Raw genomic sequence first — 24,683 nt, forward strand, 5'->3', positions numbered from 1 at the left:
TGGAGGGATGAAAATATTCTAAAATTGATTATAGCAATGGTTGCACAACCTTCAATATATGAAGAACCACTGAACTGTACACTTTTAAGTAGATGAACTAGATGGTGTATTATATCTCAATAAAACTGTTACTAAAAATATTTAAGTAAAAGAGGCAACTACAAATCAATCTCCTCTTTCAATTAAAAAAAACCCATATATCGCTGAACCTGAAAGTCTCAAGGATTGTTTGCACTTTCTCAAAACTAACTGGTATTTCCTGTCATGCTTCTCTTGCCAAGTTTCAAATCATATAGAGGCACCAGTCAAGTAATACAATAGAAGAGGCCAGGAGGCACTGCAGATTAATAACCCATCCAGTTAGGTTTCTCAAGTCATGTGGAGAACATTTAACACAAAAATTAAAGATGCAATGTATTATTCTCAGGGCACCTGGGTGATTCAGTTGGTTAAGCATCTTACTCTTGATTTGTCTCAGGCCATGATCTCACAGTCATGAGACTGAGCACCATGTCAGGCTCAGTGGGAAGCATGGAGGCTGCCTGGGATTCTCTCTCTCTCCTCCTCCTCCTCTCCCTGTCCCTCCTCAACTCATGCGCCTGCACAGGCGCTCTCTCTCCCCCTTTTTCTCTCTCTCAAAATAAACAAAATAAAAACCTAAAAATATATACTATTCTCTGGCTTTTTATAGCAACAGTTACAAATAGACTCTAGTTATGTGAGGAATTAAAAGTACAAACAATATTTAAATTTATTACTTGGTACTTACACTTAATAATACCTTTTCTGACAAATTCTATCACTACTATTGGAAGAGATTTAAAATCAAATGAGGAGATCTAATTTTCAGATTTTAGAGATTACTAGAATTTATTTTATGGTATTGCAATCTTTTAAATTACAATTTATCTTCATTGCTGGGATTCAAAAAATTGATTCCACATGTAAAAAAGTGAAAGCAATTTACTTTTAAAAAAATAATATTCTCAAACACTTTTTAGCAATCCCATTGGAATATAACTGCCTCTGAATTACCCAGGATTTAAATTACCTTTGTTGTTTCTTGACAGCATTGAAAAAAAAAATCTCTCATACCTGAGAGAAAATCAGCAACATAGATGACTACGAGACATCTTCCAAAATTACTTCCACATCATTCCAAAGTCCTAAAAAGAACTAACAGTGCTTGACTGGTAGCATAAGATACCTAAGTGATGAGGAAGGGAGGAGTTACCTCAACAATATAACTCCCCCTTCTCATACGTGGACCCACAAATGTCAAGTGCTGTTTCTTACTTGTAAGACAGCACAGGGACAACAAGAGCTACTTAGGACTGAATGAATCCTGACCTACCAGGAATTGTTTACTAAGTTTCAGGCCCCTACAATGCTGTGGAGTTATCTGTATAATTTCTACGCCATTTCCTACCAACTCAGACTTAATGTTCATAATTGCATAATCAATTGTTGATGTTTGTAATAATGACTTTTTGTCCACTTAATTCAGTATCATTGTATTTAAGCCCACTGACAGTAAAATACTGCAGATTCTAAATCAAAGGCAACTAACATTTACAAGTATCTGCCATGTCCTAAATACTGTGCTAGAAGGCTTAACATGGATTATTTTATGTAATCCTCATTGCAACAGTTATCCCCCCAAAATAGTTATCCCTCAAAAGCTATGAGAATTCGAACAGCAATGAGTACTGTTTTCACTTGGTTATACTCCTGTTTCCTATGAATGTCATATATTCTATTCCAACCATCCATTTATACAAAGTAGCTATTAAGTTGAAAGGTATATTACTTTCTCATACTCTACATTTAACTATGATTCAATTCTTAAATTCTTTTTTTAAAATTATTTTTTAATATATGTTTATTTTTGAGACAGAGAGTGAGCAGGGGAGGAACAGAGTGAGAGGGAAACACAGAATCAGAAGCAGGCTGAGCTGTCAGCACAGAGCCTGAAGCAGGGATAGAACTTGAAAACAGTGAGATCAGGTGAGCTGAAGTCGGACACCCAACCGACTGAGCCACCCAGGAGCCCCTGAATTCTTAAATTCTTAAAGCTTAATGCAACTAAGAGACATCTAAGTAAATGGTAATTGTTTATTGCTATTATAGGATTTTTAACAGAAAATTGATGGGTTAAAATATATAAAAGTATGAGAACCAATGTTCCAGACAACAAAAGCCAAGATGAGACTAGAAGAGGGTTGTTAAAAATAAGTAAAAACTACTTCACAATTTTATCTAGAGCTAAATTAGGCGTAAAGGCATGGGGGAAAAGACCAAGGAAAGCAGGTTATTTTGTTACCTGTTGTCTCTGGTAATGGGCGGAAACCCAAGTAGAGGGGTATGGGCAAGGCTCCCTGCTAAATTCTTTTCCTTTGTTTAGAATCAAATGAATGTATTACCTATTAAAAATCAGTAGGCAGAATTTTGAGTTGCTGGTAATTTTAGAGATAATATTTGAATCTGATGAATAAAATATTAAATATCTTAGCCACGGGTTTAACTTTTTCATCAACACAGCTGAGTATATTCCTTTGGCAACCAAAAATATTACTCCCTAAATTAGGAACAGGACTACTTCGTGTGGACTGTTGGACTCTAGGATTATACGATTCTCTCTCTGAATCTGCTAACAGCTGGAAGAGAAAGTAAAGGTGATCCTCAACAGGAAGGAATCTTTATACATTTACTCAACAGCCAGTTAGTGACCAGCTCAATAAAAGTAACAATGTAGGTCCCTGGAATGCAACCTAACAGGCCACGATGGCCAAGTCTTTAGACTTGTTTCCATTTCCAGAAAAGCCTCTCACTCCCCAAAATGGTTCTACCAACTGCTGCTTCTTAAACAAACTTGTTTAACAAGGGCACAGGAAACCCAACCAGCTGTTATTAAGCATGACTTTTGGTCAGGAAATGAGTTTCTGATCAGAATATAAAAACTGAAAGTTCTCTCTTAAAAGGATCTATTACTATTTGAGGTATATCACCTGCTCCTTTGATTAAAGTCCCCAGCCAAGCTCTGTTCACAAAGGGAGAAAAAGTAAATATAATTTAAACAGCAAAAAATGTATATATTTTGGTTCAGAATTGTTGACTTTATCAAACGTGGCTAAAGCCAAATGCTAAGAAGTACTTATTCCAGAGCTGTTCCTTAAAAACAAATAAAAATAAATAAATTTCTAGAGAAAGATGCGAGCATAGAGGTAGGATCACAAAACTATACAGTCAAACAATAAAATTAAGAAAAATAAAAATGCTATTTGATGTACTTTTGGCATGTTTAAATGTTTCATACTTCAAATTTTAAAATTAATTTTATTTGTTTAATGTTTGTTTAATTTTGAGAGAGAAAGAAAGCAAGTGGAAGAATCCCAAGCAGGCTCCATGAAGCCCAATGCAGACCCATGAACCATGACATGATCTGAGCTGAAATCAAGAGTTGGGAGCTTAAATGACTGAGCCACCCAGGTGCCCCTGAAGATTAACTTAAAAAAAAAAAAAAAAAATGCCGGGGCGCCTGGGGGGTTTAGTCGGTTAAGCGTCCGACTTTCACTTGGGTCATGATCTCACAGTTCATGGGTTCAAGCCCCGCGTCGGGCTCTGTGCTGACTGCCAGCTCAGAGCCTGGAGCCTATTTCAGAATCTGTATCTCCCTCTCTCTCTGACCCTCCCCTGCTCACGCTGTCTCTCTCTCTCTCTCTCTCCTAGAAATAAATAAAAAATATTTTAAAAAAATGCCAAAGAGAAACATCATCTGAAAAATAAAAGCAGAGTATGCAGAATTTCACTTAAGATCTAACCATCCCATCTATTATCCCTCAAAGAATATAAGAAGTAAACAAGAACAATTCTAAAGTTGTCTCCGATACTAAATTTGAAGGGAAAATGAATGAAGGGGGTAGACAGATAGGCAGTCAAAATGGAAAGATTTATATACAAAAAAGCTATTCTTACCTCACTTGCCCATCAGACGTTTTTTAAAACTGCCATGCTTACCACATCATTTTTCCCTAATAGGGAAATACAACAGAGGACTCCAAAATGTATTCATTCATTTTCCAGCAAAAGCAAGATTTACCAGAAAAGACAAAAGACAAAAACAAACTAAGAAATAAAAACCATGGGAAAGAGGTGAAAGAAAGGAGGAAGAAATCTCCTTTTGAAGTTTTGCTTTCCAGCAGTGAATCCACAGTACCATGGCAACTATCCAAACATTCACCTTTCTCCCTCTCTGCTAGTTAATGTAAATAATAATAGCAAGTATTTATTGACACTTAATGTGTTGGTCACTATTCTCAGCATTTCAAATGCATTAACTCAATTTAATGCTTATGATGATTCTATGAGGTATACTATTGCATCAACAAATGAGAAAACCCAGACACAGAGGTAAAGTTAATTTGCCCAGAATTAGAAAGCTGAAAAATGCTAGGGCTAAGATTCAAAACCAGTCTGATTTTAGAACCAGAGCTCTTGACCAATGGAAAAATAAATGAAAGAGTTTTCAATATTAATTTATATCATAAAAAGACTATATTCAGAGAAAAAATATTAATCAAGACAGAGTATCCCATAATAATAATCAATACCAACCAAAAGGAAGATACAATGGACATAAATCTTTATACATCTATATTCTTCAGATATATAATACAATGACCACTGGAAAAACGCATCAACAGAAATCTTAATTCAGCAACTGCCAGCTCATGATGGAACAAACAGACATAAATCAACGGGGCTATACGGAAGCTGAATAATATAATTAATAACACTGAATTAATATGTAATGAATTCTGTATCTAAAAGTCTATACCTCATTTTCAAATACTCAAAGCATTAAAAAAAAACAAATATGACCTTACATTAGGCCACAAAGTAAATGTCACCCAAGTTTTAAAAGACGTAGAATTCTATACTCTAAACAATAAAGCAAGAAATTAAATTTTTATGAGGAAAAGCTACTTTAACCATTTAGAAATTAAAAACAAAACAAAAAGCTCTCGTATACTAAACAGGATATCAAAACTGAAACTACACAGTTATCTTACAAAATATAAATAATGTAAACATTATATACTAACCAAAGCTGAGCTCAGAGGATGAATCTTGACATAAAAATCACTTAATATTACTAAGCAAGAAATAACACCACAAATACAAAAAACTAAGCATTTATCTCTAGAATCTAGGAAAAATATACACTCCAGAAAGGCAGAAGAAAGTACAATGACTGAGCGAAGTCAGAGAGCAATGAACCAGAAAAAAGAAAAACAGGAAAATAACTTCAACACCGTAACATTTTTTGTATGCTATGTAACCTAATAAATTTAATCACTTAAAACACACATGCACAGTAATATAAGAAAAATAACTACATATATACAAGAAATTCAAAAAACTATGCAAGAATATTTTGTGAAACTATGCAAATATACTTGAAAAACTGGATGAAATGGATTGTATTCAAATGAAAATACTGAACGGAAGAAATAGAAACTAAAACTGAGAACCACTGAAAAAAACTGAGATTTTACTAAAAGAGTTACAATCTAAAAACATACTAGTCTAGTTAGCTTCATAGGTAAAATTTTTTCAAACCTAAGTAACAGGTAATTGGGATGATATTTTCACCATTGCTCCAGAGCACAAAGGAAGGAAATCTTGCAAAATCTTTTTGTGAAGCAAGTATAACACTAAGGATTACATTATGAAAAAAAAAAAAATTCAGACCTCATTTCTGAATTTTGAAACAAATATAGTATTAACAAATGCTTTATTTGTATACTTTTAAAAAAGAATTCCATAAATAGTACTTATTCTAGAAATGTAATCATGATCAATTATTAAGTAATCAAGTAAAGAAATTCACTATATCATAGGTTATGAATCAAAACAACATATTCATTTCCATAATGAAATGGTATTTCACATCTGAAAAATCACTTTTGATTTTAGAAGAAAAACAATAAGTAAAATAAGTATGCTTGGGGTGCCTGGGGGGCTCAGTTGATTAAGTGTCCGACTTCGGCTCAGGTCATGACCTCATGGTTCGTGGGTTCGAGCCTCGCGTTGGGCTCTGTGCTGACAGCTAGCTCAGAGCCTGGAGCCTGTCTTTAGATTCGATGTCTCCCTCTGTCTCTGACCCTCCCCTGCTTATGCTCTCTCTCTCTCTCTCAAAAAATAAACAAATAAATAAAACATTAAAAAATAGTAACAGTAAGTATGCTTGAAGCTACTCCTGTTAGAGTGAAAAACACCAGCTCTTTCATTAAGTTTACTGAGATATAACCAATACAGAGTATTATGTTACCTTAAGGTGTACAATCTAATAATTCAGTATTTGTATACACTGTGAAATGACCACCACAATAAGTCTAGATAACACTGTTACCACTCCTAGTTATGGAAATTTTTTCTTGCAATGAGAACTTCTAAGATTTTCTTTCTTGGCAACTTTGTTTTGTGTTTATTCATTTTTGAGAAAGAAAGTGCACAAGCGGGGAAAGGGCAGGGGGTGGCTCAGATTCCAAAGCAGGTTCCAGGCTCTGAGCTGTCAGCACAGAGACCAATGGAAGGCTGGAACTCACAAACAGTGAGATCGTGATGGGAGCCAAGGTCAGACGTTTAACCGACTAAGCCACCCAGGCATCTCTCTTGGCAACTTTTAAATATACAATACAGGATTATTAGCTATGGTTGCCATGCTGTACATTACATCCCCTAGACAAATTATTTATTTTATAATTAGAAGCTTGTACCTTTTGACTCCCTTCACCCATTCTGCCTGCCCCTACTCTCAGCAACCATCAATCTGTTCTTTGCATCTATGAGCTTATTTTTTTTTAAGGATTCCACATGTAAGTAAGGTCATAATTGATCATATTCTGTCTAATTTATTTCACTCAAGTATAATGTCCTCAAAGTCCATTTATGCTGCTGCAAATGGTAGGATTTCATCCTTCTTTATGACTAAGTAATATTCCATTGCACACACATACCACAACTTCCTTATCTTCTCATCTGTTGGTGAACACTTTGGTTGCTTTCATACCTTGGGTAGTGAAAATAATGCTCTAATGAACATGGGGGTACATGTATCTTTTTAGGTTAGTGTTTTTGTCTTCTTTGGATAAATACCCAGAAGTGAAATTACTGGATCATATGGTAATTCTATTTTTAATTTTTCGAGAAAACTCCATACCATCTTCCATAGTGCCTGCACCAATTTACTTTCCCACCAACAATGCATAAGTGTTTACTTTTTTTCCACATCCTGGCTAATTGGTTTTTTGATAAAAGTTATTTGTACAGGTGTGCGGTGCTATCTCATTGTGGTTTTGATTACATTTCCCTGATCATTAGTGACGCTGAGCATCTTTTCATTTTCCTTCTGGCCATCTAAATGTCTTCTTTGGAAAAATATGTATTCAGATCTTCTGTCCATTTCTTAATTGGATTGCTTGTTTTGCTATTGAGCTATAGGACTTCTTTGATATTCTGGATATAACTCACAAACATGGTCTCCTATTCAGTAGGATGTCTTTTCATTTTATTGATGGTTTCCTTTGCTGTGCAAAAATTTTTTAGTCTGATGTAGTCCCACGTATTTACTTTTGCTGCCTTTGCTTTTAATGTCAAATCCAAAAAATCATCACCAAGACCCATGTCAAGAAGCTTACCACCGATGTTTTCTTCTAGAATTTTTTACAGTTCCAGGTCTTACATTCAAGTCGCTAATCCATTTTGAATTAAATTTTGTGTATGGTGTATGATAGTGGTCCAGTTTTCCCAATATCATTTATCGAAGAGACCTGTCCCTTCTTCATTGTATATTCTTTGCTTCTTTGTAATAAACTAACTGACCACATATGCATGGGTTTATTTCTTGGTTCTCTGTTCCGTTGATCTCTGTGTTTGTTTTTATACCAATATCACACTGTTTTGATTACTATAGCTTTGTAATATAGTTTGAAATCAGGGAGTAGGATGTCTCTAGCTTTGTTCTTTCTCAAGATGCTTTGGCTATTCAGGGTCTTTTGTGGTTCAATACAAATTTTTAAATTATTTTTCCTATTTCTGTGAAAAATGTCATTGGAATTTTGACAGGGATTACACTGAGTCTGCAGATTGTTTTGGGTAGCATGAACATTTTAACAATATTAATTCTTCTGATAGAGGAGAATGGAATATATTTCTATTTGTATCTTCTTCAGTTTCTTTAGTCAATGTCTTATATAGTTTTCAGTGTACAAGTCTTTCACCTCCTTGGTTAGATTATTTCCTAAGTATTTTATTCTTTTTGATGCAATTTTAATGTTTATTTTTGAGAGAGAAAGAGAGACAGAGTGTGAGTGGGTGAGGGGCAGAGAGAGGGAGACAGAATCCAAAGCAGGTTCCAGGCTCTGAGCTGGCAGCACACAGCCCGACATGGGGCTTGAATTCATGACCCCTGAGATCATGACCTGAGCTGAAGTTAGACAGTTAACCGACTGAGGCCCCCAGACGGCGCTGGTGCAATTTTAAAATGGGACTTTCTTAGTATCTCTTTCTGATGCATTAGTGTAAAGTAATACAACAGATTTCTGTATACTGATGTTGTATCTTGCAACTTCATACTGAATTCATTAGTTCTATCAACCTTATGATTAACCAAGTCTTCAGTGTCTTCTATATAGAGCATCACGTCACCTGAAAATAATGACAGTTTAATTTCTTCCTTTCCAATGTGGAAGCCTACTATCTCTTTTTCTTGCCTTACTGCCCTGGCTAAGATGTCTAATACTAAGTTGAATACAAGTGGCAAGAGTGGACATCTTTATCTTGTTCCTGACGTTAGACAAAAAGCTTTCCGTTTCTCACCATTGATTACGATGTTTGCTATGGGCGGGCTTGTCACACTTGGCTTTTATTACATTGAGATACATTCTCTCTGTACTCACTTTGTTGAAAGTCTTCTTCATAGATCAATGTTTACCTCTGTCCAATGCTTTTTCTGCATCTCTTGAGATGATCGTATGATGTTTATCCTTCATTTTGTTAATATGGTGTACAGCACTGAACAATTTGCAGATGTTGAACCATCCTTATTTCCTGGAATAAATCCCACCGATCACGGTGTTTGATCCTTTTAATGTACTGCTGAATTAGGGTTGGTAATATTGTTGAGGTGTTTTGCATCTAAATTCATCAGGGATACCAGCTTGTAATTTTCTTTTCTTATGGTGTCCTTGTTTAGTTTTGGTGCACCAGCTCTTTAAAGCTTCTTCCTATAGTAAGTCTCATGGCCAAACTTAACTTTAAGTGGGCAAGGAAGTAAAATCCTATCATGTGACATGGAGCGACAATGTGTATATCTGTGAAGAGAATGTGGTATTTGCTACTATACCTGGGACCTTTTATTACTGCTCTGTTTTTATGGTTTGACCACTTTATAAAAAGCATATGTACTACTGTCTCATTTAAAAATATGCTCACACAGAATTATAAATCTGTCTGAGATGAAGCTTTAGATAACATGTTGAAAACTGAGAAAATACTTCTGTCTGATTATGGTAACTGTAATTTTAGGAACTGGTAATAAATTTTATTTAAAAAAAGGTTGGATCTGCAAGGCTAATATGTTAAAGTAATATTAAATTCCACAAAGGGTTTTTAGTTTTTATTTCTATTAAGCTACAGATTATTCTAACAAGTTGGCAATGTTCAGCCTTAAACATGTGAAGCTGTCTCTTTCAGTCCTCAATACAAATACGTGATTCTGCAAATATGGTATTACTAGCTTCAATTTACAGAAAAAGAAACTGAAGTTTGGACCACATGACAGTTAATTCAGTGGCCATGATTATTCTTCCAACATTTTAAAACATTCAAACTTACAGTTCACTGAAAATAACTGCTCAGTGAGCACTCAAAAAGCCAACATTTAGATACTCTATGTAACACTTTGCTATACTTGCTTCATCATATATCTACCTATCCATCAACTGAACTTATTTTTGATTCATTTCAAAGTCAGTTGAAGACAGCAATATATTTCACTCCTAAACATATGATTAGAGTTCAATATTTGTTTATGCTCTATATTTTTTAAGTTACATAGTAAAATGCACAAGTGTATACTTGTAAAAGTTCTGATAAATGCATTCACTCATATAACCAAAACCTCTATCAAGATATACAAAACTTCCATCATCCCAGAAGGTTCTCACATACTGAAACTTAAGTTGAACACATGATCCGTCTCCAAAGTCCACAGTGTTTTTCACAACACTATGCTACTTCTTTTTAAAAGGCCCAATGTGTAGGTGTATTAAACATTGAGAATTTCATTCCTAACCCTTAGTAATTAAGGTAGCTGAAGTCTGGAAATATGAAAGGAAAAAAAATACTAGAGACACCCTCCACCCAAACCAGATAGCCTAGATATTAGTGTCTGTAGTAAGCAGACTGTACCACCTTCCCTCCACTAACTTACCCTAAATAAACAAGAACTTCTACTTGCCTCCCTCGGAGTTCAGGAGTTAACGCAAAAGGAATGGATGTGACAATAAAAGAAAAAGAAAAAACAAACAAAAACCTCGTACATTCCTCTCTTGTACCTTCAATTAAACCAACAGAGGCTTGGGGGCAAGACCATTTCTTACGCTTCTGAAGCAAACACTGGGTTAAGTCTATATGCTTCAGGGGTTACTATGAGAAAGAGTGGGGAACTGGAGAAAAAGCAACAACTTTGGAATCAGCCAAATCTGAGTTCAAATTTCTTTGTTTTTATTAGCTATATAACCAAGTGCAAATTACTTAACTTCCCCATGCCTCAGTATCTTATCTGTAAAATGAATCCGATGTTTTACCTTCCTTTCAACGCTGTTTCTCAAATAAATGATTTTATATAGAGATCCAGTCAGACCTCTGTCCTGGACCTCAAGTTTTAGGAGGAACTGCTCTGGCCCTCTCCTAGCCACACCCCTCCCCAAAGGTAAAGAGACCATGGGTTCAAAAGGACATACACACCATAAGCCCACACCTCTGCGACAGACTATGCTCTGGGTAATCTAGACCCAGGAATTCCTTACCTAAACAGAGCAGCCTGGCTTCTAAGTTCTGAAAGAACCTATTCCCTGGGTCTCACCTTCTGAAAGAATATGAATGAAGCATGGATGTGAGGACTGGGGCATTAAAACCTATGTGTGAAGCCACCTCTCAGAGAATAGAATGGTGTGTAGGGTAGGAAAAGATAGGGGTTTAGGCTCAGAAGGCGGGGTGGGGTCAACGCATGCAGAAACATCCTGATATGTAGGTCTCAGGAATCCAGGATTTCTTAGTTCAAACTTGAAGTTCAAGGTCCATGTGAAGGTTTACTTGCCAAAGTGGAAGGACAAAATATATTTTATGTAATAGTTTGTTACACAAATATGGTATGTCCTCATTTGTATTTGCTCCAAATCATGCAAATGTTACAAATGTGCATCTCTGTATCTACTACTAATAATCTAAGGATACTGACATATTCACTTTCATATACGGTCATAGTTATATAACATTATGATGAGTTAGGTTTCACTAACCTCATCACACTGATAAAGAAACAGACAAGCTTAAGAAGCAGAGCCAGTGCCCTCTTTTCTATCTCTATATAGTTTTCTTCTTAACTCCGAAACATCTGTTTTCTCCTCTATAAATTCAGTACTACACTCTCCAAGATAATGGGTCCCTAATCCTTAACTTTAGTCCTTATTCTCCACAACCTCTCTCTTTAGCACCTGATAGGGTTAACAATTCTTGCTTGGAACATCTTTCCCTTTGGCTTCTAAGGCTAGACTATTTCAGTTCTTCTCTTAGCTTTTGTTCTTTAGCTGGCTCCTCTGTTTCTGGATACTGTCTGGATAAAGCATATATTCAATAAAACGTAGGAATTTTTAAAACCTAAAAAGAAGAGCTACCATCTTTAAATATGCCAGTTACTCTACTAGGTAAAACACCCATGCCCAATAGTCCATTTATTCTAACAGCACCAAAAAAACTGAAGCTCAGAATGACTGACAAATTAACCTATATTCGACACCTGGCTCCAACACTTCCTAACTTTATATCCTAAGTCCTTGAACTACTCAAAGTCTCTGCTTCCCCATCTGTGTCATCTTACATAGTTCTTGTGAATACATTAGTTTTCTCTCTTTCCCTGTGTGCATTTCCAAAGATGAAGTACTTGGTCTCTTGACCTTCTTTCTTTAAATGCCATGTCTACATTTTATCACACTTATGAATCCTCCTCTTCCAAAAAGATGGTCTTGAATTATCTGTGTCCATTTCTAAGTGTCCAGACCCACATCTCTGAATTTTACTAGTTATTTCTACTTGAGAAGACCACTGCCTACCATATCAAACTGATCCTTTTCCTCACAAAGATTGGAAAGCAAAAGACTAAGGGTAGCATAAAATACTGCAAAGACAAAATTGATAGGATGGACAATAAAGATAATAAACCTTGGCTTCAAGCTTGCCTGAGAAAATTACAAAAATTGAGAAGATTCTCACAGATCGTATCCAAATTTTCTCCCTTTTTATTCAGACATGAAACTCAAATTCTTCCATTTCCCTAACCTACAAAACCCAAAATCTTCCCATTCCTTTGAACCCTCTCACATTTAAATGCTCCATTCATCAAACATCTAATTATATACTCTCTTCTGTTACTGATTTTCATAAATTTACATCCCATCTTTTCAACTATACTGTAAGTTCTTTAAAGCCAGCAACCATCTCTTATACTTTTAATATTCTTCATAATGGTGATTGACCACTATTATGAAGACACGGTCAAGAACTCAGAAATCAGCAAGAAAGATGTTTTAAGATTTTTTCCTGAACTTGGAAGGAAAAGCTTCTCAAATCAAAAGGTTGGGGAACCTTCCATAAGTAGAAAAAGTGTGACAAACAGTACATGTTCTATTTAGATCTCAAGATTTCTAGTCTTGGTTTTAAACATACAAACAGGGGCGTCTGGGTGGTTCAGTTGGTTTAGCATCGGATTTCGACTCAGGTCATGATCTCACGGTTTGTGGGTCTGAGCCCCACCGTCGGGCTCTGTGCTGACAGCTCGGAGCCTAGAGCCTGCTTCGGATTCTGTGTCTCCCTCTCTCTCTGGCCCTCCCCTGCTCATGCTCTGTCTCTCTCTCAAAAATAAATAAACATTAAAAAAATTTTAAACAAACAAAATCGTTTAACATATTACTTTAGCTATGTGCTAGTACTTTATAAATTATTTTCACGAACTGTGTAAACTTTTCTTCAAAAATTATTTATATTTTCTAATATAATTANTAAGCAATCTTAAAACTATAAGTCTCAAAAACCATGTAATATAAGCTGATGTGCTCTTTAAATTTATTTATTAAAATTTAAATAATTTTAAAACTTTTAAAACCCAAATGACAAAAAACAATTAGTCTAAAACTTATTAAAAGAAATGGCTTCCTTCTTTGGTTGAATATATTGTATTTCAAATTTGGAAAAATTTATTGAAATTACATTTTCTTTATTGTGATCAAAACAGAACTGCAGGGTAATAAAACTGATTTTTTATTTGCTCATTTTACCTGAGTAGCTTTATCTTTCATGCATGAAGGGTAATGAACATGAGGATCCCGTGGCCACTGTCCTGTGAGATAAGGTCCTGTTATCGTATCCAAAGAAGAGGTTCGCCTTATTGTACTAGAGGTTCGAACTTGCTGAGATTTTGGCCTGTCCACTATAAAAAGTGAGAAAACATTAGATTAGTCACTGATAAATCATGTAAAATTTAAACTTCATAGTTTGTAGAATGTCACCCTGTCAAGTTTCCCTATGATATATATTTACCCTAACAGCTCTCTTATATGACTTGATGAAATTTGTAGACCCTCTCCAAAGGAAAATACATTCACATACTAAACCTTGCATATATTTCCAGGGCTGTCACAGATACCTGTTTACCCATTTCAGAGACCTATTCTAAAATCTATCTTTACTGCCATTACTTTAATTAAGACTCTATCACGTCTCCCCTGGACTGCCAGTTTATTCAGTGCTATCTCTGCATCTATCTCAATTGGGCTACTTCCCAACACCGCCAAAAAACAAAACAAAACAAAACAAAACAAAACAAAACAAACAAAAAACCCACCACACTTCCATGGTTAATTATTGTCTTTACAGTAAAGCATGTCTTTTTTACAATTTGGTTCCCATATACCTCGTGCTTGATGTCTTTCTACTCCACTATAAATCCATGCTACCTACAAAGTGTCAAACTAACTTTGCAAGTTATCGCAGTTTCCCAAATGTACAACACTCACTTCTCTGCCTCTGTATGTCCTATTACTTCCTGAGCAGAGAACCGTCTCCTTTGTTGTTCCCCTGACAAACTTATCTCCAAGAACAGCTCAGGTGTCATACTAACTCTGTGTTGAAAACCCAGGGCTTTTCATTCTCTGTCTCTTCAGATATATGTGACCCCCTCTGCTTGCATGGAACCGTGGGTTTGTCTTTCTCCTCTACCAGAACAGAAGTTTAGTTTAGTCTCTACAGACTGAAAATGAATCAATGCTCAATACTATTTAAAGCTGTTTATTCATAGCTACACAAAAATAACATGTATGAAGAACCTTATATTGTAATTCAATTTCCTCATTTATAGTATGAAGAATCTGAAACCCAGAAAGATAACACTGTCCAGTGAAGGAGAACTGCCAACAGGAGACAGAGGTAAAAAGGAAGCAAGATCTCCGGACAGTCTACAGAGTTCAGTCAGTCTGCTCTAACAACCTACTTCTTTCCATTTGGGTACTGTAAGTACCTCTTTTGAAAATTAAAATGATCATAATGAACCCTATAGTTTCTTAACAAAGAAATTACAGAGGACTTTTCATATACACATCCCCAATAATTTACCACTGATGTGCTTTCTATAATAAAATCCATTCAATTACAAGCTCCAAAGCTCACAGTCTTATTCAGTTGTACCCCACATGGAACTAAAATGCCCTGCACATTACAAACAGTCAAGAAACATTTGTTTTGCATGCTGTCCTTCAACTATCTTCCTGAAACCAGAACACATAAGGAGTTGTTGTTTTCTTTTAAATCAGAAAGCAAAACACTGTATACATCGGCGTTATTTTATTATTTATACACCTTAAAACTGCAGTTTTGATTTCTTCTTTAACCCAAGAGTGTTACAAAAGATATGCAAATTACCAAACTTCCTCCTCATCTTCACTGCCTAGCTCTAATTTCATTTCACTGGAGGATCTAGGATACCTATTATTTCTATCTACTCTTTGGAATGGTCTGAAATTTTCTATTAGTCTTATACCTCATCTGAAATAAAAATACAGAATATAGGAATGATATAATTATCAGCTGGATCTGTCACAAATTTAGAGAAGAACTAAATTTAGAGTAGTTTAGAAAATTTCTAAACTACTGAGATCTAATAATTCTCTTTATTGCAATTTTTTATCATTTACATTTCAGTTCTGTATAACCTGACACATATTGATCCATGATATCAGTAATACGGCTTACATAATTCACCATTATAATCTGTTCCACGTATCACTTTTTTAGCTCTGTCAAATTAAACATTGTGACCCCCTTTTGCTCTCTGTTATAATTTGCCTGGTATCCCTACTCTTGAATTTACAATTTCTTTCAATCATTCTGTTTATTCACGTGTCCTATATACAGTACATAACTAGGCTTTTTCAAAAAAAGCTTTGCAGTAAGCCTTCTTCTCATAGAAGGTATATTCATCCCATTGTACATTATTGATACAATAAATTTAACCTGTCTTGTAACTTTCTTCTTCCTATTTGTAACACTTTCTTGCTACTTGTCCTGTTTCACTGGTTTTTTTCTTCCCTCTTCTTACCTCCTCCTCCATCATAGCGAATACCTATGTAGACTGTTTTTAGTACCAGTAGAAGTTATTTCTATTAATTCCTTTAAGTATTTTTTTTTTCTGGCTATAAAAGCAATGCCAACAAATTTTAACAACTTTGGGAAAAGGAGAAAATATGTCTCTCATAATCTAATTTATAATGATTTGTTTAAAATTTTTAAAAGTTACTTTATATTCTCTCCACCAGGAAGACAGAAGAGACAAAAAAAGATTGCCCCTTAAAAAAGAGCCAACATTTATAGCAATCCACTACTAAATACAAAAAAGTCCTGCATAAAGGTCAGCCATACCGGAAAATGAAGAACCACTACATGTGGAAAACTTGTGCGTAAGCTTACACTGGTCCAAACTATTAAAATGTCATACATATGCTACTTACAGCTATTAAAATTTTTCCTAAGCTGGAAAATAAACCATAGGGACCATTTTTATGTTTTATAGTGAAGAAGCTATATAAATGAGCTTCTTGATCTATATACTTCAATCTATATCAAATAACTCTTACTATATATTTTATCACTAGACCTTTGCCTATCACTCTCAAAAGAACACATGTTCTTCCCATAATGTCCAGTCTCTAGGATTAGGAACTTTGTCAGAACTGTGGTCTTCAAGCTATTTTGACTAAGTACTCCTACAGGGAAGCATGGAACAACATCTGTAGTTATTCATTTATAAACGGGATATGTACTATATTACTAAAATGTTAGGCATTATAAAACTGATAAAAGAACATGATATAGAAAAAAACTAAAAAGATACATGAGTGGAAGAAAACAGAAGTTATGATGTTTTCTTGCTGTATCTCAATAGATGGCCTTATTACTTTAGTGGACCTGAAACAGGGTGCTATACTCAATGTACAGATTGGCCACTTTGCTCTAATTTTACAATATTATCCCTACTGTTTAATTATGTTCAGAATGTATAGACAAGCACCAGACATTGCAAACACAAACACAAACAAAAAGGTCTGCCTTAAAAAAGGAAAAGTATGTTAGGGCAACACGGTGATTACATATTGTTACAAAATTCACTCTACCAATCATCTTTTTTTTTTTTTTTAAATTAAAGTATATTAGGCAAATATTCTTGAAAGGTCCTATTTCAAACAATTTTTTTTATGTTTATATGTTTGAGGAGAAGGAGGTGTAGAGAGAGAGAGGCAGAGAGAGAGAGGGCACAAGCACACAGTGAAGGGGCAGAGAGAGAGGAAGAGAGAGAATCCCAAGCAGGCTGTGTTGTCAGCCCAGAGCCCCCAACATGGGGCTCGATTCCATGAACCATGAGATCATGACCTGAGCCTAAATCAAGAGTTGGATGCTTAACTGACTGAGCCACCCAAGTGCCCTGGCAATGAGTTAGTTTTAAACTGCCTCAACATCTAAGCCCTGATGCTCGCCAATTTTTATTTATTTAATTCATGGTATTATCTCCTATCAACTCAGGTTTTATAACCCAGTACAATAAAGAAAGTCAACACGGACTTCGCATTACTTACATAAATGGTTTATGTCATGGTTACAGCTGTGATTAGAATATGTATTTATTTTGAATTGGGTGATCACAATCTTCCTCTAATTATTACAAACTTACCTCAGTTTAAGTAAATCAAACAAGAGGACACCTTAGAAGCTAGACACATGCATTAGTAGAGTCAAATTCAAAGAGTCTTTGAATTAATTTTAAAAAGTTTAAATAACTTAATAGAATTGCTAAAATAAATATTCAATTATATTTATGTAAGGTGTGAAAGAAAATCAATTAAATACTTATTATCATTCCTTAAGGTAAACAGGCATCAGAAAAACAGTACCTTCGTAAATGGTGAAACTAGGCAATCATTATTACTAAATAAAACTTGCTAGATGTCTGTCCTATGGAAAGCACTGTTACATGCACCAAGGGAAATTACAAAATAAGTTTCAGACTCTCTTCAAGGAGTTTATATTCTGGTTGGGGGAAACACAATATACACACTTAAACTATAATACAAAGCAGTATATGTATGGCAAATGCTCATTGAAGAAGGATAGGAAGGCAAAGAAAGCAAAACACAACAAAAAAACAGAATTAGGCAGCAGATAGCAAGAATGCTGCTCTCTAACTACACCACCAAAGGAGTAGTAAGAGTCTTTCCCATGCCTCTTACCAGTCCTGTTGCTAATATTCTTAAATATTTGAGGGTAAAATACAACTAACTTCAGCAAAAATATGAGTGTTAGAAAAAAAAAAAAATCACATCTATTTCCAGTGCTCTCATTCTATTAGAACCAGAAAATGACTGTTGATAGCAACAGTCTGTAAAAAGTCTTCTTCATTATATTTGTCTAGAAGTTGTGCTTTCCTGTCCCTCTTCGCCTTCCTGAATAGGAAGCCACATGGCAACAACAGCAGTTGGTAGGCCTGGGTCTCCTGAGTACCTACTAAGAACTAGACAAAATACTTCTTGCTCTCTAACAACCAACTGGAAATTCAAGTTTAAAGTAATAATAATTTAAAAAATAGGCTTAAATACAAGAAGCTACCTATTAGATAACCCTGAATTTGAATAGCAAACTAGGCACTGTTCAAAACAGTTAAAACACGCTTGATATCTGGGGCGCCTGGGTGGCTTAGTCGGTTAAGCGTCCAACTTTCGCTTAGGTCATGATCTCGCGATTCGTGGGTTCGAGCCCCGCGTTGGGCTCTGTGCTGACAGCCAGCTCAGAGCCTGGAGCCTGTTTCAGTCTGTGACTGTGACTCCCTCTCTCTCTGACCCTCCTCTGCTCACGCTGTCTCTCTCTCTCTCTCTCTCTCTCTCTCTCCCCCTCTCTCTCTCCCTCTCTCTCCTAGAAATAAATAAAACATTAAAAAAAAAAAACACGCTTGATATCTAACTGCCAGAGCAACGTATGATGTTAAATTAATTACTTTGTTCCCAACAATGTTTACTTCCGTGGCAATGACTGAAGACTGACTAGTCAGTTTGGAAATCTCATGCCTTAAAAAGCTAATCTGCAGTGGAAAATAAAATTAAATACAACTTCTTCAAGTTAAAAACAAAGGTACTGAATAATGGAAACTTAAACAACTATAGCTCCAGAATAATATGAAACAAGCCACCAACCACATCTTCCAAACTGACCTTACCAAGTGGCAAAGATAGTACAGTATTTTTGAGTGCTATAATATAGCCATACAAAATGCAAACCAACATACATAATAAAAAAGCGCTCATATTCTTTCTTGGACCATTAACACACTCCAACCCTTTTCATACTATGTTCAACCTACTACAAAATCAAGTAAAAATGGTCAGTTCTCTGTGTTTAGCTCTCAATTAATGATTATTAGCCAAAGCTTTCCATGTACACTGACTACCCAAAGCACATCTAAACTTAAAGAAAGTATTTAAATAACAATTTATTTAAAACTTTTTGAAAAAGAGCTATTACTCCTTCAACTATTGTGTAATGACTATAATTCCATGAAACGTAACCATTATACCACCACCAGAGTGAACTGCTTCTTTTTTCAACATCCATCACTGATTACAATTATAAAGAATCTTCAAGCCATTCAATTGAGCAAAATGCTTAAGACAACTAAGTACTAATACCATTTTTCCAGTTCTTTGTATCACAGAACTCATAACTAGTTTTCAAAATGTCACATTAACAATGTTAGCCAATAGTAACAAATATTTTGTCTTGAATTAAGCTCCTGAGGTGTTTGAAAACATTTTATCCTACCACAGTTGTAGTAAAAATAATCATGTTTATCATTTAAATTTGTTAACATCCAAAATGAAAACACCCATTAACTCCCATAATGCATTGTTCCGTGTCTGTGTATGCCTTAAATTACCTAGTATTGATTAGAACAATATTAAAGAATGCTTTTAAAAAATGGGAACGCTTTTTCGCCACTACAGTGTTAACACTTGGGCATGTCTGAGAAGTAAAAGAAACAGCTTTCTAGCATTTCACTTAGAAATGAGATCTTAGGATGGGGCGCCTGGGTGGCTTAGTCGGTTGAGCATCCGACTTTCACTTAGGTCATNGGTGGACTAAACAATGGAGGAACTCAAAGATGGGATCCTATGTGGCTTTTGGTACCTGGATCACCAGGCAGCTTGTTAAAAATGCAAGCTACCGGGCCACACTCCAAGAGATTCTAATTAAGAAGTTATACAGGGGAACCGGGTATCAACATAGCTTTTAAACCAAATGAGACCGATTAAGACACTTCATAAAGTTTGGGAAACACTGAGGTCCTAAAGCAATACTTTCAAAGTGTGTGACTTTTGTTAAATATGCTCACTTCTGTGCCTGTTTTCTTATCAACCATGTGAGACTCTTTGGTAGAGGAGAGGGATCAAGAAATCTGAATTTTTAGTAAACATCTCAGGTGACTCTTAGGTTACTAAAAGCTTAAGAGCCTACATCTGAAGGATCGACTGGGACCAGATCCTTTGGAACTGTAGATACTCAAAAATAAAATCCTGCTATGACAATCATTTACTCCCGTTCAGAGGCACTGAAAGTTTGACTACATATCCCTAAGGAAATATCCTGCTGCAAAGTCAACCAATTCTTTGAAATCCACTCCTAGCAGCTACATTTCTAGAATTTAATAAATTTAAATACTTATCTCCTTTAAAAGGTCACTTTCTAAAGTGAGTGCCAACCATGACATCAGAACCTTCAAATTTTTAATACAGAGAACTCTAGGCAGAATGCTAAGGTACACCAGAAAGATGTGATAACAGAGTTCCATACAGCTTCCTTTGGACAGAGATCTTCCCATCCAAACAGGACATTTTTCATGCAAATAAAAGTGAAGTACAAAAAAATTTACTTCCTGAAAAATATGAGGAAGTCTGAAAAAATATATTAAGTAGGTTCCCTTATAAAACGAAAGTGCCAGAGCAAAATTAAATCGAATATATAAGTAAAGTGAAATTTAGATTTTAATAATTAACTTGACTAAAGCATTTAAGCCTTAGTTTATTAAACAACCCTAATCTTTAAAGAAAATCAATGAACTTTTCATGACGTCTAACGTAACTCATTCACTTTATAATTTCAATCTTCATCATTGAAAATCAAAATAACAAGTTCATTGAGCCAAGACTGACGACATTAAATTGCCTTTCTTCAACTTCAACTTGAAATGATACAGTTCCTAACCTAACGGAGATCAAGAACCACCATAAATAAATACAGGTTGGAAATATTCACCCTACTCAAGTTAAACATAATTTTGCTAAAAACCTATTTGTTATCAGAGATTTGCTTCAGTATTTCTGTAATGAGAGCTCTTCCTTGAGAGCCATGGATTTAAATTATTATCACTGACAAAGAGTTTCTCCCTGGCCAAACTTTAGTCAGGCGCCTCTGAACTAACTAGGCCCTAAGTTTTGGGCTTCCATGTTTGTCTCTGCACTGTCCAATTTTAGCAAGAATCGCCACCCTCAATATTTGATCATCCTTAACATCTGATCAAGTTCCTCATCCTTCACCACCCCCATGTGATATCTGATCACCCTGAAGTGCCTTCAACAATAATCCTGTGAGGTCTGTTTAGCCAGAATTCTCCCTTACCCCACTGTTTCCGTCTTCTTAGTAATTCTCCATCCACTAACACTCACCTTGCCCCTTGGCTAGAAATCCCCACTATTCCTTGTTGTATTCAGAGTTTGAACCCAATCTCTCTCTTCCCCACTCCAAAACTCCACTGCACTGGTCCCTACACCTACTGCCACAGTCTCCCTGAATAAAGTTTGTCTTACCTTTCTTTAACAAGTCTCGTAATTTTTTTTCTTTAACATCATTAGCAACATTGAGTGTCTCCTTACCTGACAACAAAAAAGAATGATTTCCAAATCGCCAAAGTTTTTTTTTTTTAAGTGTATAACCAAGAATTAACAAATGTAGACAGAAGACTGGTATACTTTTCTAGCCAATCTAATGTACATTAATATTGGTCATCTAGTAGAATTATTACTAGATTTGGTTTTTCAAGTCAACATGGTCCAAGCACTTTACTAATGGCCTTTATGGGTCTTTATTCCTTGACATATAAGAACACAAAACACATGGGCCACATAAAACAAAATCATCAAAATAAAATGAACTTCAGGTAAGAGACAGGAAGGACACTAGGTCTCAACATCCTAGCTGGAATCAAACTGAAGGGCAGAAACTGAAGCCCTCTTAGTGTGAGTAGATTCTGAAACACTAATCAAGCAGACCTGGAGTCCTGCCACAGAGGCAATCTAGAAAACATGCAGAAATGACCATATGGCTGCCCTGCAGAAATCTGGAAAGGAACCAATCAAGAAGTTGACAAGAGAAACAAACATGCTTCTAACCAAACTAAGCCTGACAAGGCCTGTAACCTGAGATCTGTCAAGAAAACAATTTAAAAAAATGTAGTCATGCAGCCATTTAGGAATGATCCTATGGCTTACAACTCAAATTTGTGTCAAATGGCACATAAGCTGAGATAAGGAAAGCCTTCAGCTTGTTTACAAAGAAAACCCAAGAGAACATCTTTTTGTATCAAAGTTATAAAGAAAATTTCACTAAGACAGACATAAACCCTGGTTACATGCAGCAGAAGAACACACAACAAAGATGAGGCTCTGATATTTGGAATGCAAAGAAATTACATATGTGGTAGATAAGATGCTAAGATTTTTTAATGACTTTTTTTTTTCTGGTAGCAAAACAATAGTCCTTTAAAGAACCTTGGCAAAGCCCTAATTAGTAGAAGATTCATAAGCTTTATGAACTTCCAATGAATTCAATTCACAAAGATTCTAAATCCATTATGACTAATGGGCTGAGACATTAAAGAAATAATCACTAAGTATTAGCAACTATAAAAGAACCAAAAGAAGATGGTCAAAGATGGAAAGTAATATTGTAATTGTAAAGAAAGCAAGTATTGTGTAATCAGATGACAGAATATTCCACAACATTTTGTTTTAAAGAGCTAACTTCCAGTTAAAGCATTGGTAGAACTTGGAAAATTTTTAACCATATGAGGTAGGCTCACTATTATATCCCAATTTAAAAAGAAAAACAAGTGCCTTCTTTAATACCTATCACCCATTTAACCCATCCACTCACCCAGGCTCCCTCCAGTAATCCTTAGTTTTGTTCTCTGTAGTTAAGGGTCTGTTTCCTGGTTTGTCTGTCTGTCTGTCTCTCCCCCACCCTTTTCCTTTTTGGGTGAACATTAAGGGTTATTAAGTGATGAATCAGTAAATTATACACCTGAAACTAATATTACATTGTTTAAATAACTGGAATTTAAAATAAAAACTTAGGAAAACGAGAAAAAGTAAAATAAATGTTATAAAGTGGGGGAAAAAAAGAAAAAAAAATGGCTACAGAATGGGTCATATCTTGACCACAGTATGACAACCAGTATTACTGATGAACTCCTTGATTTTTAAAGTAGGAAATTACTTCACCCAAATTGTGATGTATAACAAAGGCATTTTTCCTTAAAATTTACCTTTTAATGAGGAAAAAGATGGAAAGCCACAAACGGGAAAAAATTCATCCATCTAGAAAAGGATACTGCTAATATTTTTCAGCTATTTTTGTTTGGAATATATGTCCATACATACAGTAATTCTCTCTCTCTCTCTCTTTCTCTCTCTCTCTCTCTCACACACACACACACACACACACACACACACACACACCCCGTTACCCTCCAGAGTACAGTTTCACTTGATAATACTGACCTCTTATTTTTTTATTTTAGCACAATGGCAGGTTTCTAATATATGTAGCATTTTGTGTCCATTAAGTAGAGCAATAAGTAAATATTCAAGACAGTTCTTCATATAAAAGTTTTGTCAAGGGGCACCTGGATGGCTCAGTCGGTTTAGCATCTGACTCTTGGTTTCAGCTGAGGTTATATTATAATCTCACAATTCATGAGTTTGAGCCTCCCGTCCGGCTCCACGCTCAGTGTGGAGTCTGCGTGGGATTCTCTCTCTGCCCAGCCCCGACTAGCATTCCGTCTCTCAAAATAAATAAACTTACCAAAAACAAAAACACAAAAACAAAAACAAAAGCCTTTTATCAAAGCATTCCGAAAGTAGGAAAATATTTTAAACCTCCCTGTGACAAGAGAGCAACGAAACTAGTCAAACCAAAGACGCAGGGAAAGCTTCTGCAACATAACAACGTCACAAAATAGCCCCACAAAAACTTCAAATACAAGTGAGTAGGGGACAAAGATTCAGAAATTAAGGCCATCATGTTTGCAACATCTGAGAGGCAGCAGAAGGAAAGTTATGTGGGCTTCGGACGATCCTGAAAACAAAAGAACACCAGTCACTAGGGGCTAAATGGAAAGGACAAACCTGAGAATGGCAGCCAAAGCTGGAAGGGGCTCTGCAGGGGTGCAAGAGGGCGCCGCTGAATCAGGTACTGGAACCTCACAACAGCTGCTTCCAAGACAGAGTCCAACAATGAAGAGAAATTACTGGGAGTCCAGTCAAAACTAAACATAATAGGGACAATACAAACAAAGGAAACAGAAAGGTCAGATAAAGTTGGGGAAGGTAGGCAAGGAGGATGACAACAGAAGCAAGAGACTTTAAGTCGTTTTATAAAAACAAAGAAGTGAGAATACTAGAGTTCTTATGTTAGAAAAGCCCTACTTGAACGATGTCTCCCTCCTAAAAGCACAGTAAAATTCATTTCAC

At 35.6% G+C, this 24,683-nt stretch overlaps 1 protein-coding gene across 1 annotated transcript in view; it reads right to left on the bottom strand.

Moving 5' to 3' along the window:
- GLCCI1 (glucocorticoid induced 1) overlaps positions 1-24,683 on the bottom strand; it is a 151,833-nt gene that overhangs the window by 59,504 nt on the left and 67,646 nt on the right. Inside the window, exon 4 of the mRNA XM_077765404.1 lies at positions 13,620-13,771. Within this exon, the coding sequence (XP_077621530.1) occupies positions 13,620-13,771 (152 nt within the window). The remainder of the gene's footprint in view (positions 1-13,619; positions 13,772-24,683) is intronic.

This window comes from Crocuta crocuta, unplaced genomic scaffold (assembly GCF_008692635.1).
Source record: "Crocuta crocuta isolate KB4526 unplaced genomic scaffold, BGI_CrCroc_1.0 scaffold14, whole genome shotgun sequence".
Taxonomy (NCBI): Eukaryota; Metazoa; Chordata; class Mammalia; order Carnivora; family Hyaenidae; genus Crocuta; species Crocuta crocuta.